A 15,504-nucleotide genomic window follows, 5' to 3' on the forward strand; every position below is an offset into this window, starting at 1 on the left:
AATGAACAATTTAACTCAATAGTTTTAGAGTACTGTTACTTTAGCTTCATAGTTTTCAGCGCAGACCAAACTTCTAGATAGCTTGTGTATTACGATATATTTAAGCTGTTCTGAAAAACATATTTGAACAATATTTTGATATTTCTATCGATATATTTTGGCATATTTAGCTTTTATTTCATAGAAGTTAAGAAAAAATTAACTACAATTTTGGCCTAAAATTAGCTTATTTCATGCTATATCTCAAATTTTTGAGATGTGACCCATACTTTTTTTTCTTTTACATGAGGCATTAAATGTATGTCTAGTTGTATGCAAAGGTTTGGAAAGATGACATTAATAATATTTTTGTATTTGCGTTATAATTTGATTACTCCAAAATTTTGTAATAATCTTAACACGTGTTGTTAAGGTTTTTTAAACTTTAAATTTGATATTACTTTTAAAGTCACTACATGTGTTAAACTTCATATTGTATCAAAATCATTATTACATAATAGTTCAGACTATTAATATTTTCCATCCCAAATTTAAATAAATTAGCGTATTAATCCGCTTGACGTTTAATGTAAATTCTGTGCAATTTAATGTCATTTCTTTAAATAAAGGGCCATATTTTGTACTTTAAGTTGTAGAAAATTAAATTATAAGGAATACGCAGTTTATGAAGCGTAAACTGCCCCAAGTTATGTTATAATCGTATAACTTAGAACTTAAATTCATTCTTGAAGATAATAAGTTACAACATATTGGCCAGGAGTTTTGTCTATTTTTGACTGATAAAATACATCTGTACCATTCCTAGTCTCTCTCTCCCCCTCTGTTTTCTCTCTCTATCAAAAAAAAAAGAAAGGTAATATAAAACATGTTTTTTGACCTCTTGTTTTAATTGATGTCAATTGAATATAGGCATCCAGCTTACTTTTCCCTACCCTGAGTGATTCAGGTGACCTTAAAATTATGACATCATATAATGGATAGGGCCTATAGCACCAAAACTACAATCTCAAAACATATTCAATACTAGATCTTGACCTTAAATCAATGTACCGGTACAAACAATATGCATGTACCTAAATATACAGATACATGTATACACATTATCATTCATGTCTTTGTTTTCAATCAATAAAAACAAATTTGATGTGCATGTGTATAAAGAACTTTCAATTTATTAGCACTATTCAGAAACAAAAAATGTTTAAACACAATTTCAATGAAATATCTCTCAAGTAGTTTAGAGTAGTTGACAAAATGCAAATAAAGCTTATTTCAAACCATGTTAGAAATAAATGTCTTAGTAATGGAATTAAATCTTGGATTTTCTCTTCTACTAGCATATATAATTCCAGATAGAGAAAAATCATACTGAATGGAATGTTTAAAGAAATCTACACAATTTACGCAATTTTAATATACAAAGCATGCAAGGTTTTCATAATAAAAAAAATAATATGTCAAACTGTGCAGTTATTTATATCTACAAGCTTACAGCAACTATTTCTAATAGGCAGTAAGAAATTCTGATTGCATGTACATGTATGTGCAAGTAAATGCATTAAAAATATATAACTATTTCACATTAAACACCATTTAAAAAAAAAATATGTTCTTTCACTCTTTCAGCGACTATTGTAAACATGAACAAAAATGAGTGACAACAGGCCCTTTTTTGCAAGATTTGTTAAATACCTGGTAAATGAGAATATGAATACATGAAAATCACAGTAAAAAAAATCACAGAATATTACATCAATACATTGAGAAGTATATATTTACAAATACATAAAGTTATCTCTATAATGACTATATATATGTATATTATTTAAACACATAATTTGGTGTTCTTCAAGCGTTTAAGTATCTTGACAAATTTAAGTTCAGATGGACATCAATAATAATTTGAGCTCATCAAAACTGTCCAAGAAACTGAGAAAAGGAGAGTAAACACTTAAAAAAAAAAAGAAACTAAATTTACGTATGTGTATATATCAGAACTGACAAACTCCCTTTATTAAGTATTCACGTAAAAATGCGTCTTTCTTGTCAACAGACAGGTAAATTGTGTCCTCTTAGGTTCCATTCTCTCTCTAGTATTTACACAGGTTCGTGTATAGAGTACTCCTGGGAACAGTAGCCAGGTCCATTCACTGCCTCAGCAGGGAAACCCCTCCTGGAAACAAAAATATCACACACATGTACATGTAAGCCAAAAATGCCATAATCATTTGGGATGAAAGTAACAGATTCATAACCCCCATTAAGTGGGTCTGAATTCAAATACAGCATGCATGTACATGTACTGTAAATTCCTAATTAAACGCGAGGAATTAATATACGCGTAAAATCGCGAGGAGCATCCTTCGCGGATTTTAAAATCTCGCCATTATTTTCTGAGAGTTGAAAACTATAAGAAATAAGAAAAAAAGTTCAACATTCGCGATTTTATATTCTCGTGATTTGATACAAACCAGCGGGATCGCGGAATTAAGTACTTGCGTAATATAAGGAATTTACAGTACGGTACTTCTATATTTACTGGTATATGTACTTTGATCACTTTGAGACCCTTTAAATTGTACTTTAGAGTAATAATAATTTGAGGTGAGATAATTTTTGCAGATCATCCTCCTCTCCTATGAATTTATCACTAAAACAAAGTACATGTATGAAACATGTTATTCAATATGAGCACAACTTATTGAAATTTCACAAAAATTTGGTCCCCACAAAATAAAATGACTGCACAGTACATCTGTGACTAGACAAGAGTGGCTCCTTACTTGATCATTCTACAGCGGTGTTCCTCCAGTCGCGGTGCTGCAGCGTTGGCATCCTTTACATTCTGGGCACTCCACAAACGCTCAGCTACCACAGAGGCCCGTGGCCTAAAAATTACAACACAGAGACTTGTACATACACAGTATTGTCTACCCATTACACAGGGTGTTCATAATCTGACCACAGAGACATTTACCTAATTTTAACACTGCAATTATGATCATATGTCTTGAAACATTTACTAATTTACTTAAGTACAAAGATTTTTTAAAGCAACAATCACTTTATTTAGATCCTATTTAGTATGAAGCACTACACCTCTACATATCTGGTAGAAATGATAACAGACAAATCACTGGTGTTGGAAATAATGAAATAATCTATTTTAGAATCCTAATTAATACAAATAAAAAGTAATTTATAAGTTTAAAAATGATATACACTGATTAAAGACAATCTTCTAGCTAGGGTATATGATAAGATAAAATTATACAGTAATACAAAGTACATTTTACAGTTTCACTTTCTATATTCATGTGATATTGCTGTGGAGCTATACCTCTGTGTTTATGAGTATCAATAAATCTGACTCACCACGTCCTGGAGAGGACGTTAGTGTTGTCCACATACTCGCCCCACATACATGTCTCTCCTCCAATCACAAGCTTCTTTTGCTCAGCAGTACCTAAAGGGTCAAGGTCAAAATAATGTAGCTCATACTATTGTCAGAAAAACAAACCAATTCATTTAAAAAAATATCATTTGAAGAACATCTAATAATATTTCTAAATTATTACTATACTTGTCTATTTTAATGTCAAAGATTTATGATAAATTAATATAAATATGATAACAAAAAACTTTTAGCAATGAAAACTGTGTTAAAATACATAATGTTAATAAAAAGATTTCCATATAGATTTAAAGGTATACATTAATGGCAGACAAATGATAAGCAACATATAATTTTAACAAAAAAAATATTTTATAGACATGCTTTTTCAAGGACCTGACAGTAATAACGGTACAAATTTAAATATTATCATTGGATGTAAATGAATAAAATTATTCAGCATTTATAAATTCATACAATCCATCTAGATATATCATACCATTGAAGTTATAGGGCTCACAATTGTAATATTTTGGCCAGTCTGATCCGTAGGAAATGTAGTTAAGATACCAACAGGAAGACAAGAGAGTTTTATAGCCAAGGGAAGTAATTTTGCTCATCTCGTTTTGATAGCCTCCCTTCCAAACCTCAACGACTGTGTCTGGCCTAACCTTTTAGAATTCATAAGAACATAAAAAGAAAATGTATTTGAATGTACATGTAACTATGTTTGTAAAGAACTCAAGCTTGCTGGTATTTAGATGATAATGCTTAATTACCAATACCAAAAGTAGCATGTAATTACTGTACATAGAAGTACATATTTTCGTTGGGTCAAAATTTCATTGTTTTTAAACCAAATAAACTTGTGTTACGTAAATCTCTTTGTATTTATTAATACTTGGGTGAAAAATTTGTCATGGATTTAATTTTGTTGATATATACTGCCAACAAAAATTAAATCCTCAACGAATATTTCTGCTTCTACAGTATATATACAATCCATAACAAGCATACTGGGGTAGATATTTTGTTTATAATTATGCTCTCCTGGTAAATGACTTCAATGGTAAGATATACATATCATTACAATAACAGCCTTACATGTACACAATATGTTTTTATTTTTTTACTCATGGAACTATTCACCCTATTCATTTTCCACACACTAAAAACATGCAGGGTTAGAAGCAAGCACCACTGGACCAAGCTAATTAGCATCATGACTACAAATAGTCAACAAGAAATGTATTGGAAATTATCATAAGTGTTCTCCATGTGACAATATTTAATAAGATCAGCTTTTTTTTCCCAAAGTACAAAGGAAACACAAATGGGTTCTCAGTGGACAATACCCTTGTTCGTCAGTGGTTTGACCTTGTGACTGCAAAATTAATCTTCTTAAGTCCAGTATAGTTTAACCATAAACTTTTGACCAAATGACCTTGAACCAAAGCCACATAATTATACTTTGTATGGATACCATTGAACCAAGTTTGGTGTCTGTCTAGCATAAGATTCCCAATATATAAAGTGGACTTTGTCTACATGTCAATATCCCGAGTCATTTGACCTTTGACCTATGGTACTTATTGCTCAAGTGTGATGTCTATGTAGTAAAGAATTTCAGGTTATTTATCAGATAACACCTACAGTCTGCCGTTCAGCAGATGCAAAACAACATGCATAATAAAAACAGCCAGCCAACAACAAGAGCAAAAGTACATGTACTAAATAAGTACCAATAAAGTTGTGTGGATCACAATTATAATATTTCGGCCAGTCTATTCCATAGGAGATGTCACTAAGATACCAACACGAGGACAACAGAGTTTTGTAGCCACGGAATGTAATTATGCTCAATTCTATGTGGAATCCACTCTTCCAAACTTCAACGATCGTATCTGGATTCACCTTTAGAAAGATATATCCATCAGTGTAATGCCAGTTGTATACCCCTGGTCTTTGATTATGATAAACAACATCTCTCAGAAAAATTGGATATTTGCATTATAGGCCTGTTAACTGATATCCAACATGGAAACAATAGAACCAAACTACAGGATCTTACTGTGTTTAGAACAACCCAGTCTTACATATACATATACTCTTAGTGTGTTGAGGTCACATCATTGTTGCTTTGCTGTTATTCAAAATCAAACTACAAAAGGATTTCTTTTTCATTTTTGATCCAATTTGTTTTTCAAATGAAAAACATATAGGTATAGAAACTTCAATGGTATGATATACATTTATTGTCTGAATGTTAGCCACTGCAGTTTACATATATTAAACTACTAATGAGTAAAAATTACTGTAAAAATTTGGCTGAAATGAAAATGGAAGAGTGATACTGGTGACAGAAGACACAGTGTGACAACTTTATGACACCATGTACACAATTCATGCAGTCTTGAACATGTCATTTTGTCAAGAGAATCAGTTCAATGTATAACAAAGGCAAGTTTCATCATTTAGTATCTGTTATGCAGTGGCATAGTCTATGAATTAATTTGCACTAGTAACCACTTTCCAACATATGAAAGATCAATATTCCCAATCCAGAGAAGCAATTAATCAGCCTTATTTATTAAGTCATGCTTTTTAAAGTTTATAAAGTGAAATAAAAATGTTGAATTTTTACCAAAAAAATCATGGGGATCACAGGAATAAAAAGCCGGCCACTGGACTCCATATTTGATTAAGTCTAAATACCAGCATGCTTGAAGTACTGTCCTGTATCCTTTCAAGGTTGTCAAGAATACATGATACATGTATGCCTCATTTTTGTAAATCTCTACAATCGTCTCCTTAGAAATCTGTTTACATATACATTTAAATAATTAGATGGATGCATAAACATATTGATAGTTCAGAAATTTGTTTTAATAACCCACTATACACTGTATCCAGATGATTTTCAGTCTAGTCCTAGCTAGAAAGCTTTTTTGAGCAAGTACCATCCAAAGATAAAGCTTACGTACTATCTCATCAATCAATACTGTAGATTCCTTATTTTACCCGAGTACTAAGCCCGTGATACTGCAGTTTTGAATCAAATCGCATATTTTAAAATTGTGAGCCCCAAACTTTTGTTGTGATTCACAAAGTCAGCAACTGTCAGAAAAAAGGTGAGATTTAAAATTTGCAAGAGACACTTAATAACAATTTTACAGATATTAATTCCTCGTGTGTAATTAGGAATTTACAGTACATATTAGGTTCGTATCTCAACCATGTTGGTATTTAGAGTCAAAGTGTCTTCAAAATTTTTCCAACTGAACAATACAAGGCTTTATGCTTGTACATGTAAATGAGCAAAATCTCTACAACTCTGCTGTGTCAAAAAATTGTCAAGGTCCATTCATTATCCAGTGAGACCAAAACTGAGGACAACAGTGCCAGTGCACACAAAGTGAGTTTGTCTGGTGCAGCTTGTGATGGGAGCGATGGAGATAAATTGGGAGGACTACTTGTGAACAAAGTACATGTAATGCACACCTAAATGAGATGAAATTGTTACCAATATTTTAGCTTTGAAAATTTAGGGTAAATGAACTTCCAAAAATTTTGTTGTTGATGTTCTGTCAGTGACTTTTATAGAGAAAGATAAATTTAAATTATTTATTGATTATATACTGCACTAAATGAATGAAATTTTTTTTTAATTTTTAAGGAAAAATTCTTATAATAATCAATGTGTAAAAAATGATTAAGTTACTTAATGCTATAATAAAACAGTTTAGATATATAAATCATGAGCAACAAGTGTTAGATACAATAGAAAGGAAGGAGAAATATTTAAGACAAATACACCCAGTGAATTCCAATCCACTAAATCCATACCATTGAAGTTTCCCGGGTCACAAGCATAAAAAGCTTGCCATTGTACTCCATATTTGATTAGGTCTAAATACCAGCATGCTTGAAGTACTGTCCTGTACCCTTTCTGAGTAGTCAGGTAAACATCAAACATGTAACCCTGATTTCTATATATCTCTACAATGGCTTCCTTCGATATCTGTTATATTATGCAATGTATTAAATCAATAAATACACAATGAAATATAGTGAAAATACATAAACATGCAGTTTTGTTATACAACTTAAAAAATTGGGGTTTTTTTCCATTAAGGCATCTTAATTGATCGAAGAGTTTAAAATCTTTAAATAAAATCAAAAATTTTCAGTACACTGTTTTGGAAAAGTTTTCCTGTACACCATTTAGGTCAAAAATAGATTGTATTTGATTTCAAAATCACCTTGGCTCCATTGTCTACTACCTCCTGCCAGATCATGTAACCTTTCTTGACCCCACTCACAATATCTAACAGTCTGCAAAACAGGTTCAAAAGTATAATTGTTATTTGTGATTGAGAACATGTACTGTTTACAGTGTTTTTTTTCACCCCATGAAATTTTCACACTTCTTCACTTGCAATTCGTTTCACCCAATCAAGAATTTGCTCAAATGCTGTTGTGTTTTTAAGGAGAGATAGAATCATTTTAACAAGACCTTGGACTTTCAGTAGGATGTAACTCTATTTCTTGTGTCAAAACAAGTTCAAAAAAAAATGAAGCTGGTTTTAATTGAAATATACACTGATTGCTTAGTCTTAACTCAAAAGCCAGACAAATTTTGTTGATTTCAAAGAGCCATAGCTGAATGGCCAGCAATGAAATAGACAGGCCTACGTCACAATGCTGTTTAACAACTACCCAAATTCCAAACTATTTTTAGAATCAATAGGACAACAAGGTAGTGCCTTTCAGCAAAATAGTTCCTATACCTGCAGAGTGTATATACATTTATTGGGACATTTTAAATCAAAATGCTTGACAAATGTCAGAAAAGAGGATTTGCAATTTTAAAAGCAAGTGTCAAAATTGAATTATCATTTGAAGGAAAGAATTGAAATGTTTGATGTACACCCTTTCCAAATTTGTGAAATTCCCTACCTTTACTTTCATTTTCAGAGTTTTTCAATACAGACGCATTTTGCCGGAAAACGAATCTGACTTCACACCACAAAATTTTAACAGGAAAGAGACAATTTGATGAGTTCTCATTCAAGAGATCCCTCATTGCTGAACGAAAATTAGGGCCGGAGCTATGAACCCTAACGTTAACATTACCCCCTATGGAAAATGCATTAGTGGACTATACCCAAATATTTCCCTGTATACAGTATATAATGCATGCATTCAATACAAGCAGCACAAATAAAGTATTAAGTATAAAGTAATTTTACCTTTGCATGTAATATTCCTCCAATTTTGCATAATTAGTTCCAAAGTCCTTTTGTTTCATAAAAGCAGTAATGTTTGGATTACTTTTCCTTTTAAAATAATATTCAATAGTTTATTTCATTATGTGACCAACCTTTAGTGCACACAAGACTGCAATTAGGAAGAATTCATAATTCCTTAAATGATTGGCAACAGTTATGCATTAATATAAATATAATTACAGGTAACTCTCGATAGCTCGAAGTCCCTGGGACCAAGGAAAAACTTCGAGGTTTCAAGAGTTCGAGTGTTCAAGAGTTCGGAATTTTCCGGGTTGACCGACGGGTTTTAAAATTATTTTTACCGGATGTTATGATTAAGCCATTTATTTAGTGCTAACCTTACGCACGTGCTTATACAACGTTTTCTTTCCAGTAAAATATACAGAATTTGATGTTAATAAAACTCAATACAAACAACTATCGAATAAATTCATAATAATTTTTAATTTTATGCATTATATCAAGACCAGATTGCTCAGCACTACTGGACTGCATGCGAGACGATCGATATGTCATAAATGTGATAACTGAGTATCACCCATTGTTCCCACTTACGGGTCCTTCGCAAGCTGCAAGAACTTTTTCGGCAATAATCATTATAATGACAATGATGCTGATAAGCATAATTTTTACAGTTTTATAATTCTAAAATTTGACCATTGCTAAATATTATCGTTTCGTCTCAAATAATTTTTCATTTTCATTACGTCTCCCAATTATCGTAAAACGGTTGGTATTAATGGTTCAGGTATCGGTATGGTCAATCATTAAACAATTACCACCTTGCATGACGAGTGTCGCCTGAATAAACAACCTGTGACACGGGTCCCGCGTCTAACGCCTGGAGCAATTTAAATGACCAGGTAGGTGTTAATTAGGTATAGCGCTTCGAGATACACAGCGACTTCGAGGTATCGAGAGTAAAATACTATAGATTATGAACAACGGGACTGCAGTTTGACTTCGAGGAATCAAGGGTTTCGAGAGATCAAGAGTTCGAGAAATCAAGAGTAAATTTGCTTAGTTATATAGGGGAAAAAATCGGGACCCTAGGCTCACTTCGAGCGATCAAGAACTTCGAGCGATCGAAGTTCGAGCCATCGAGAGTTACCTGTAATTACTTTTTTGCATCATATTTATAAATAAAAAAATATCATACACATTTTTGCAAATTTTCCGGGAAATATCAGTTTATACATGTAAAAAATGTAGCAGGGGTAAATATCTGCTGAGTACTCACCAACAGTCAAAGTTGACTTCGTCACCTCCTAGGTGAACATAGTGATCGGGAAACACTTTGGCGATCTCAGCGAAGAATTTGGAGAGAAATCCATAGGAGGTCTCCAGGGATGGGTCTATGGGTCCGTATTGACCATTAGGCTTTCCACTGGAGTAACACTTTGTAAGGAGGTCTTTAATGGACTTGCCCCAAGACTGAGAGTGGCCTATATATATCAATACAGAGAAATAAACAACTGTGAATTCATTTATGTACATGTATGCATTACATAAAATATGTCTGTAGTTGTGCATGGGTTTAAAGCATTTAGAATATTTCCACTTCAATGGTTTTACATATAATTAACAAGAGATGTTTGTAAAACACTTATGCCACCCTCACTTGGAAACATCTGCGGAGAAAATGAACAGAAACTATAGATAATTGAAATTTTTCTACGTCCAAGGGGCTTAACTCTGTCGAAAATTGATTGATCGTAACCAAAATTGAACTTGACCTAGATATTAGTATGAAAAACCTGTTTACTAAATTTCATTTCAATACGTGCATCCTCTACGAAGAAAATGAACGGAAACTGCAAATAATTGGAATTTTTCTATGTCCAAGGGGCATAACTCTGTCGAAAATTGCTCGATAGAACCCCAAATCGAACTTGACCTAGATATTATTATGATAAACCTATATACCAAATTTCATTTCAGTACGTGCATTTTCTGCAAAGAAAATGAATGTAAACTGTAAATAATTGGAACTTTTCTATGTCCAAGGGGCATAACACTGTTGAAAATTGCCAAAATCAAACTTGACCAAGATAATATTATGATAAACCTGTATACCAAATTTCATTTCAATATGTGTATCCTCTGCGAAGAAAATGAACGGACACTGTTGGTGGACTGACCGACAGACCAACCAACTGGCAGACAGACAGCAGCAAAGCAATATGCCCTCCCTTCTTCAAAGGGGGGCATAAATACCGGTATGTAAGATTTTAGATTCATCATTCAGTATTCTATATGAATTAAATGAGGATGTCAGTCTGTCATAATTAAGATTAAATTTTTTGAATCCGCTTGAAAGAACATCCAATATATAATCACATAAGAGTGACCTTTTAAATGTTAAAATTTTTTATGAATAGTACAGCTGCAAAACTACATCAGCTATAATTTTATCATCGCCATGAAAAATGTGTAAATTATACCTGGTGAGTCAAATTCTGGAATAACTCTTATTCCAAGAATTCTTGCAAATTCTATGATCTCTGCTATTTGGTCCTGAGTGTATATATGTTTAGAATCATATGCTCCCTGAAAATATTAAAAGATAGTTCATATATGTTACATGTAAATAGAACTTCACAAACACAATTAGTACTGGTATTTTAGAAAATATTGTTTTGAAATCTTAAGCAATATGTCAGAAAGAAATTCTAGAAAATTCATTAATTTGCAAGAAAAGGCATACCAGTAATTTTAAAATCACTGATTTCGTTTGGCAATAAAATGATGCTTATGATAACATTACAGGTGAATTCATGCTCTGTAAATATAGGTACAATTTTTTACGTTTTTAATTACATCTTTGAAGTAAAAAAACAAATTTGGTAAACAAGTATACCTGGTATGTAAATTCCCCTTGTGACTTCTAAATACAGTTCAAACCAAAGACTCACAATCTGTTCTCACAGGTCGTTTTTTTATATTACATCACTGATACAAAACTTCACATTATTAAATATTTACCATAGTTGCCATATCAGGGAAGTTGTTACTAGTGTAGGGGAAGGACTGATCGTCAACAATGTGCCAGTGGAAGACATTGAATTTACTCTGAGACATGGCAAGCTGAAAAAATCAGGATTATCTATACATGTACATGTAGTTTTAAGATATTAAGATACAAATTAAGATTCACTAAATATCTACAACTAAATATATACTTTTCAATAGTCACAAAGCAAATGAAAATTGTTTAACTGTTAATGCCTATTAAATTATTGTATTATATTTTATTGTTTGCCATTTTTACAAAAAATTGAAACAATACATGACTGCAATTATGTTCTTCTAACATTTTTTCAATTTTGTAACTCTGTATAATTTTTCTTGATCTCCTTTGTTTTACTTCCCCTACTTCTATAATAGTTTACCAGATTTTGTTTGATGATGGAAACATCCAGGAAATGTCTGGATGTGTCCAATAGAAGTCCTCTGTGCTGGAAACGAGGGTAGTCAACTATTGTTGTACCATTCACTGTGAACTACAAAATAAAGTAAAGCAACAGAGTAGTATACAATTTATATCATTGTACAATGTATATTATCCCTTCATTTGCTACATGTGCACAATTCACATTCCTCTGCTTAAAAGTTTATAATCTAAGTACTGGAGAATTTATTGATATGAAATTGATATGAAATCATCGGCATGCTATCTTATCTGCACACATCTATATTTTGACAACCATACTTGACATAAATATAATTCATACAGTTTCCATTATTTGATTTTAAAACAAGAATAGAATTCCTGGGTCCCCCGCCGGTCAAGCAGTATACTAGTATCGAGTCCATCGACCAAGGCTGATTTAGGAACTTGACCAAGGTATTAGTGGTATAAACATTTAGTATAAATTTAATGAAAATCCGTAAAAATTTGTTGGCATGAGAGCGCTTACAAGACCAATTTTCGGATAAACTAGAGTCATTATTGTGGTCAAAGTCCCATAACTCCAACAAAAAGGATCGACCAATGCTGATTTTCGAACTTGACCAAAATATTAGTGGTATAAACATTTGGTATAAATTTAATGAAAATCCGTCAAAATTTGTAGGCATGAGAGCGCTTACAAGGTAAATTTTTGGATAAAACAGAGTCATTATTGCGGTCAAAGTCTCATAACTCCAACAAAAAGTATAGACCAATGCTGATTTTCGAACTTGACCAAGGTATTAGTGGTATAAACATTTGGTATAAATTTAATGAAAATCTGTCAAAATTTGTAGGCATGAGAGCGCTTACAAGGTCAATTTTTTGATAAAACAGAGTCATTATTGCGGTCAAAGTCCTATAACTCCAACAAAAAGTATCGACCAATGCTGATTTTCGAACTTGACCAAAGTATTAGTGGTATAAACATTTGGTATAAATTTAATGAAAATCCGTCAAAATTTGTAGGCATGAGAGCGCTTACAAGGTCAATTTTTGGATAAAACAGAGTCATTATTGCGGTCAAAGTCTCATAACTCCAACAAACTCCAACAAAAAGTATAGACCAATGCTGATTTTCGAACTTGACCAAGGTAATAGTGGTATAAATTTAATGAAAATCCGTCAAAATTTGTAGGCATGAGAGCGCTTACAAAAAAGTGTGACGGACGGACACACGGACGCACGGACGCACGGACACACGGACGCACGGACGGACGCCCGGCATTTCTATGTCCCCGCACCGCGTTGCGGCGGGGGACAATAATCAAAGTTACACTTTGTAGCTAGAACAAGAAAAAACTGACAGGAAAAGAAATTAAGCTGAATAGTCGGGAAAAAAAGAAAATATGTGTTGTTAAAGAATTAAATTAAAAGTTAAATATCTTAAGTTCATACCATATCTTTACTTTGTTGCAGAACAAGCTGACTGAATGTTTCTATGCCCCGCAAGGCACCCCAGACACTGTTAGAGTTGAGAGTGGCTCCAGATGAACTAATGGTCAGGTTATCTGTTAAAATCCATTAAATCAGTTGCTATGTTACAGTTCAATAAAATTTTGAAATATCAATATTTACAAGTGATATCTTTGTAATGCTTTATTGCATCCAAACTAACAAGTAAATAAAATGTAATATATTTGCAAATATGACATTTACAAAATATGCTTTTTCCAGAACCCAGTTATAGGTATAGTAAGTCTGTCCCAAGTTATTGCTTCTGTCACTTAATGATGATTTTTAATAAAAATAAACATAATTATCAATGAAGCACAATTCAAATCGATAAAAGGGAAAAAACTCCAAATTTTCTTCATTAATACATTGTCTGTTCATCCCTAGAAAATTTTAAATGAACAAAAACAAATGTCCTACAGAGATTCAAAGTGGGAAATATTTACATCTTATCTCCATTTGGAAGTACTCAGGAATCCTTGCACCATTTTTTTTAATGTTATCACCTGGGGTAATTAATGTTGTTTGCATTGCAAAATCACTGTTGATTTTCTATATTGGGTTGTGTATTGAAACCTTAAGCGGTAGAAAGGGCTTTTCATGATCCAGATTATTTGCATTCTAGTGAATGCATGTAGTTTGGGCCCAAATATATTTATGATTATAAGATATTACGCAAAAAGTTGTGAAAGCAATACTTGGGACAGAGTATAGTAAATGTATTGTCAGTTCATAAACTTACATGACTCATCCATTCCAAGGTAAGGGTACTGATCACACTTGTTTTTGACGTTGACATCCAGCGCTGTTAGTGAGCCCGCTTTAAACTTGGGATGAAACTTGAGAACCTCCTCTCTGAATCCAAAAATTATTGTCTGATAGCGGAAGAAAGCGGATGACAAAATATCGCAGCTCTGTCCCGTGGCTCTGAATTTAAATGCATTCCGATTGATTGTAAACGTGTCGCTTGTAGAAGAATACTGCTGAGGCATGGGCCATGGCATGCCATTAGATGCTGTGACCGACACAGTTTCCCTCTCTCGGTACTCCCCATTGCTGAAAACCAATCCAACAATGCAAGCAAAATGAAAGAGGGCGAATGTCCGCGCCATGTTGAGATTGGTCACATGAGTAGTTTCGCATCACATGACATCGATCTGGTGAGATAATCAGTCGATCCTTGTATCATTCGAACTACAAGTTGGGTGGATTCTGTATGGGCTTTATATACAGTGAGGTTGCCTTTAACGAATCGTCTCCGTTAACGAATCACTTTCAGATAAACAATTCTGTATTTTTCTATCAAAGGTTCAATATTTAACTTAACATATCCTGTCATGTAGAGTTATTCTTGTTTTAATTATTTATCATGAAATTATTCAATTTTATCTTGTTTTATATCGTAATTTCTAAACATACATGAACAAGCTTTTTGAAGACGCAGACAAAAAGCATGCGTGCAGCTGACTACTTTCACTTTTCGGTTGAGCTCTGATTTGGTACAGATGTTTAATAAAATTATCTGACTACAAGCACTGAAAGCGTCAAACATTTTATTAATCAGAGAATAATTATATTAGCTATAATGTTGTGGGTAGTCAGGGTTCCAATAACGAATCACCGAGATGCGGGGATCATGGAGGGATTATGTCAAAATTAATAGATACCGCTACGGTTATTTGCACATCTGCTTCAATAAAAACAAAAACAAAACCCAGAAACAACAATAAAAAAAATTAAAAAACACATCTCATTCCCATTTTCTAAAACATTTTTCCATTCGATTATGATTTCAACCATATATTTTGGTTTCCCCAATTCCCCGTATTAATACGGATATTTAACGTTATTAATTTAAAAACCCATTACAAATTAAAGTTATTCGTATTCGATGACATTTAGTAGTTTATTTC

General features: G+C 32.7%; 1 protein-coding gene across 4 annotated transcripts; it reads right to left on the reverse strand.

Moving 5' to 3' along the window:
- Window positions 1–1,150: 1,150 nt before the first annotated feature.
- Window positions 1,151–14,742, reverse strand: LOC105324557 (beta-hexosaminidase subunit beta). Of its 4 annotated transcripts, none has more exons than XM_034469898.2 (12): window positions 14,334–14,742; window positions 13,535–13,647; window positions 12,078–12,188; window positions 11,671–11,772; window positions 11,130–11,235; window positions 9,926–10,130; window positions 8,647–8,733; window positions 7,657–7,729; window positions 5,137–5,308; window positions 3,376–3,466; window positions 2,784–2,888; window positions 1,151–2,173 (listed from the first exon to the last, which is right to left on the reverse strand). In XM_034469898.2, exons 1-12 carry the CDS (start codon window positions 14,701–14,703, stop codon window positions 2,098–2,100), a joined length of 1,611 nt encoding a protein of 536 aa, XP_034325789.2. In that variant the 5' UTR covers window positions 14,704–14,742; the 3' UTR covers window positions 1,151–2,097. The 4 variants fall into 4 exon arrangements, with proteins under 4 accessions (XP_034325789.2, XP_034325787.2, XP_034325786.2 ...); XM_034469896.2 differs by lacking the exon at window positions 5,137–5,308 and adding an exon at window positions 6,039–6,213; XM_034469895.2 differs by lacking the exon at window positions 5,137–5,308 and adding an exon at window positions 7,241–7,415.
- Window positions 14,743–15,504: the final 762 nt, after the last annotated feature.

Source organism: Magallana gigas, chromosome 6, assembly GCF_963853765.1.
Source record: "Magallana gigas chromosome 6, xbMagGiga1.1, whole genome shotgun sequence".
NCBI classification, from domain to species: domain Eukaryota; kingdom Metazoa; phylum Mollusca; class Bivalvia; order Ostreida; family Ostreidae; genus Magallana; species Magallana gigas.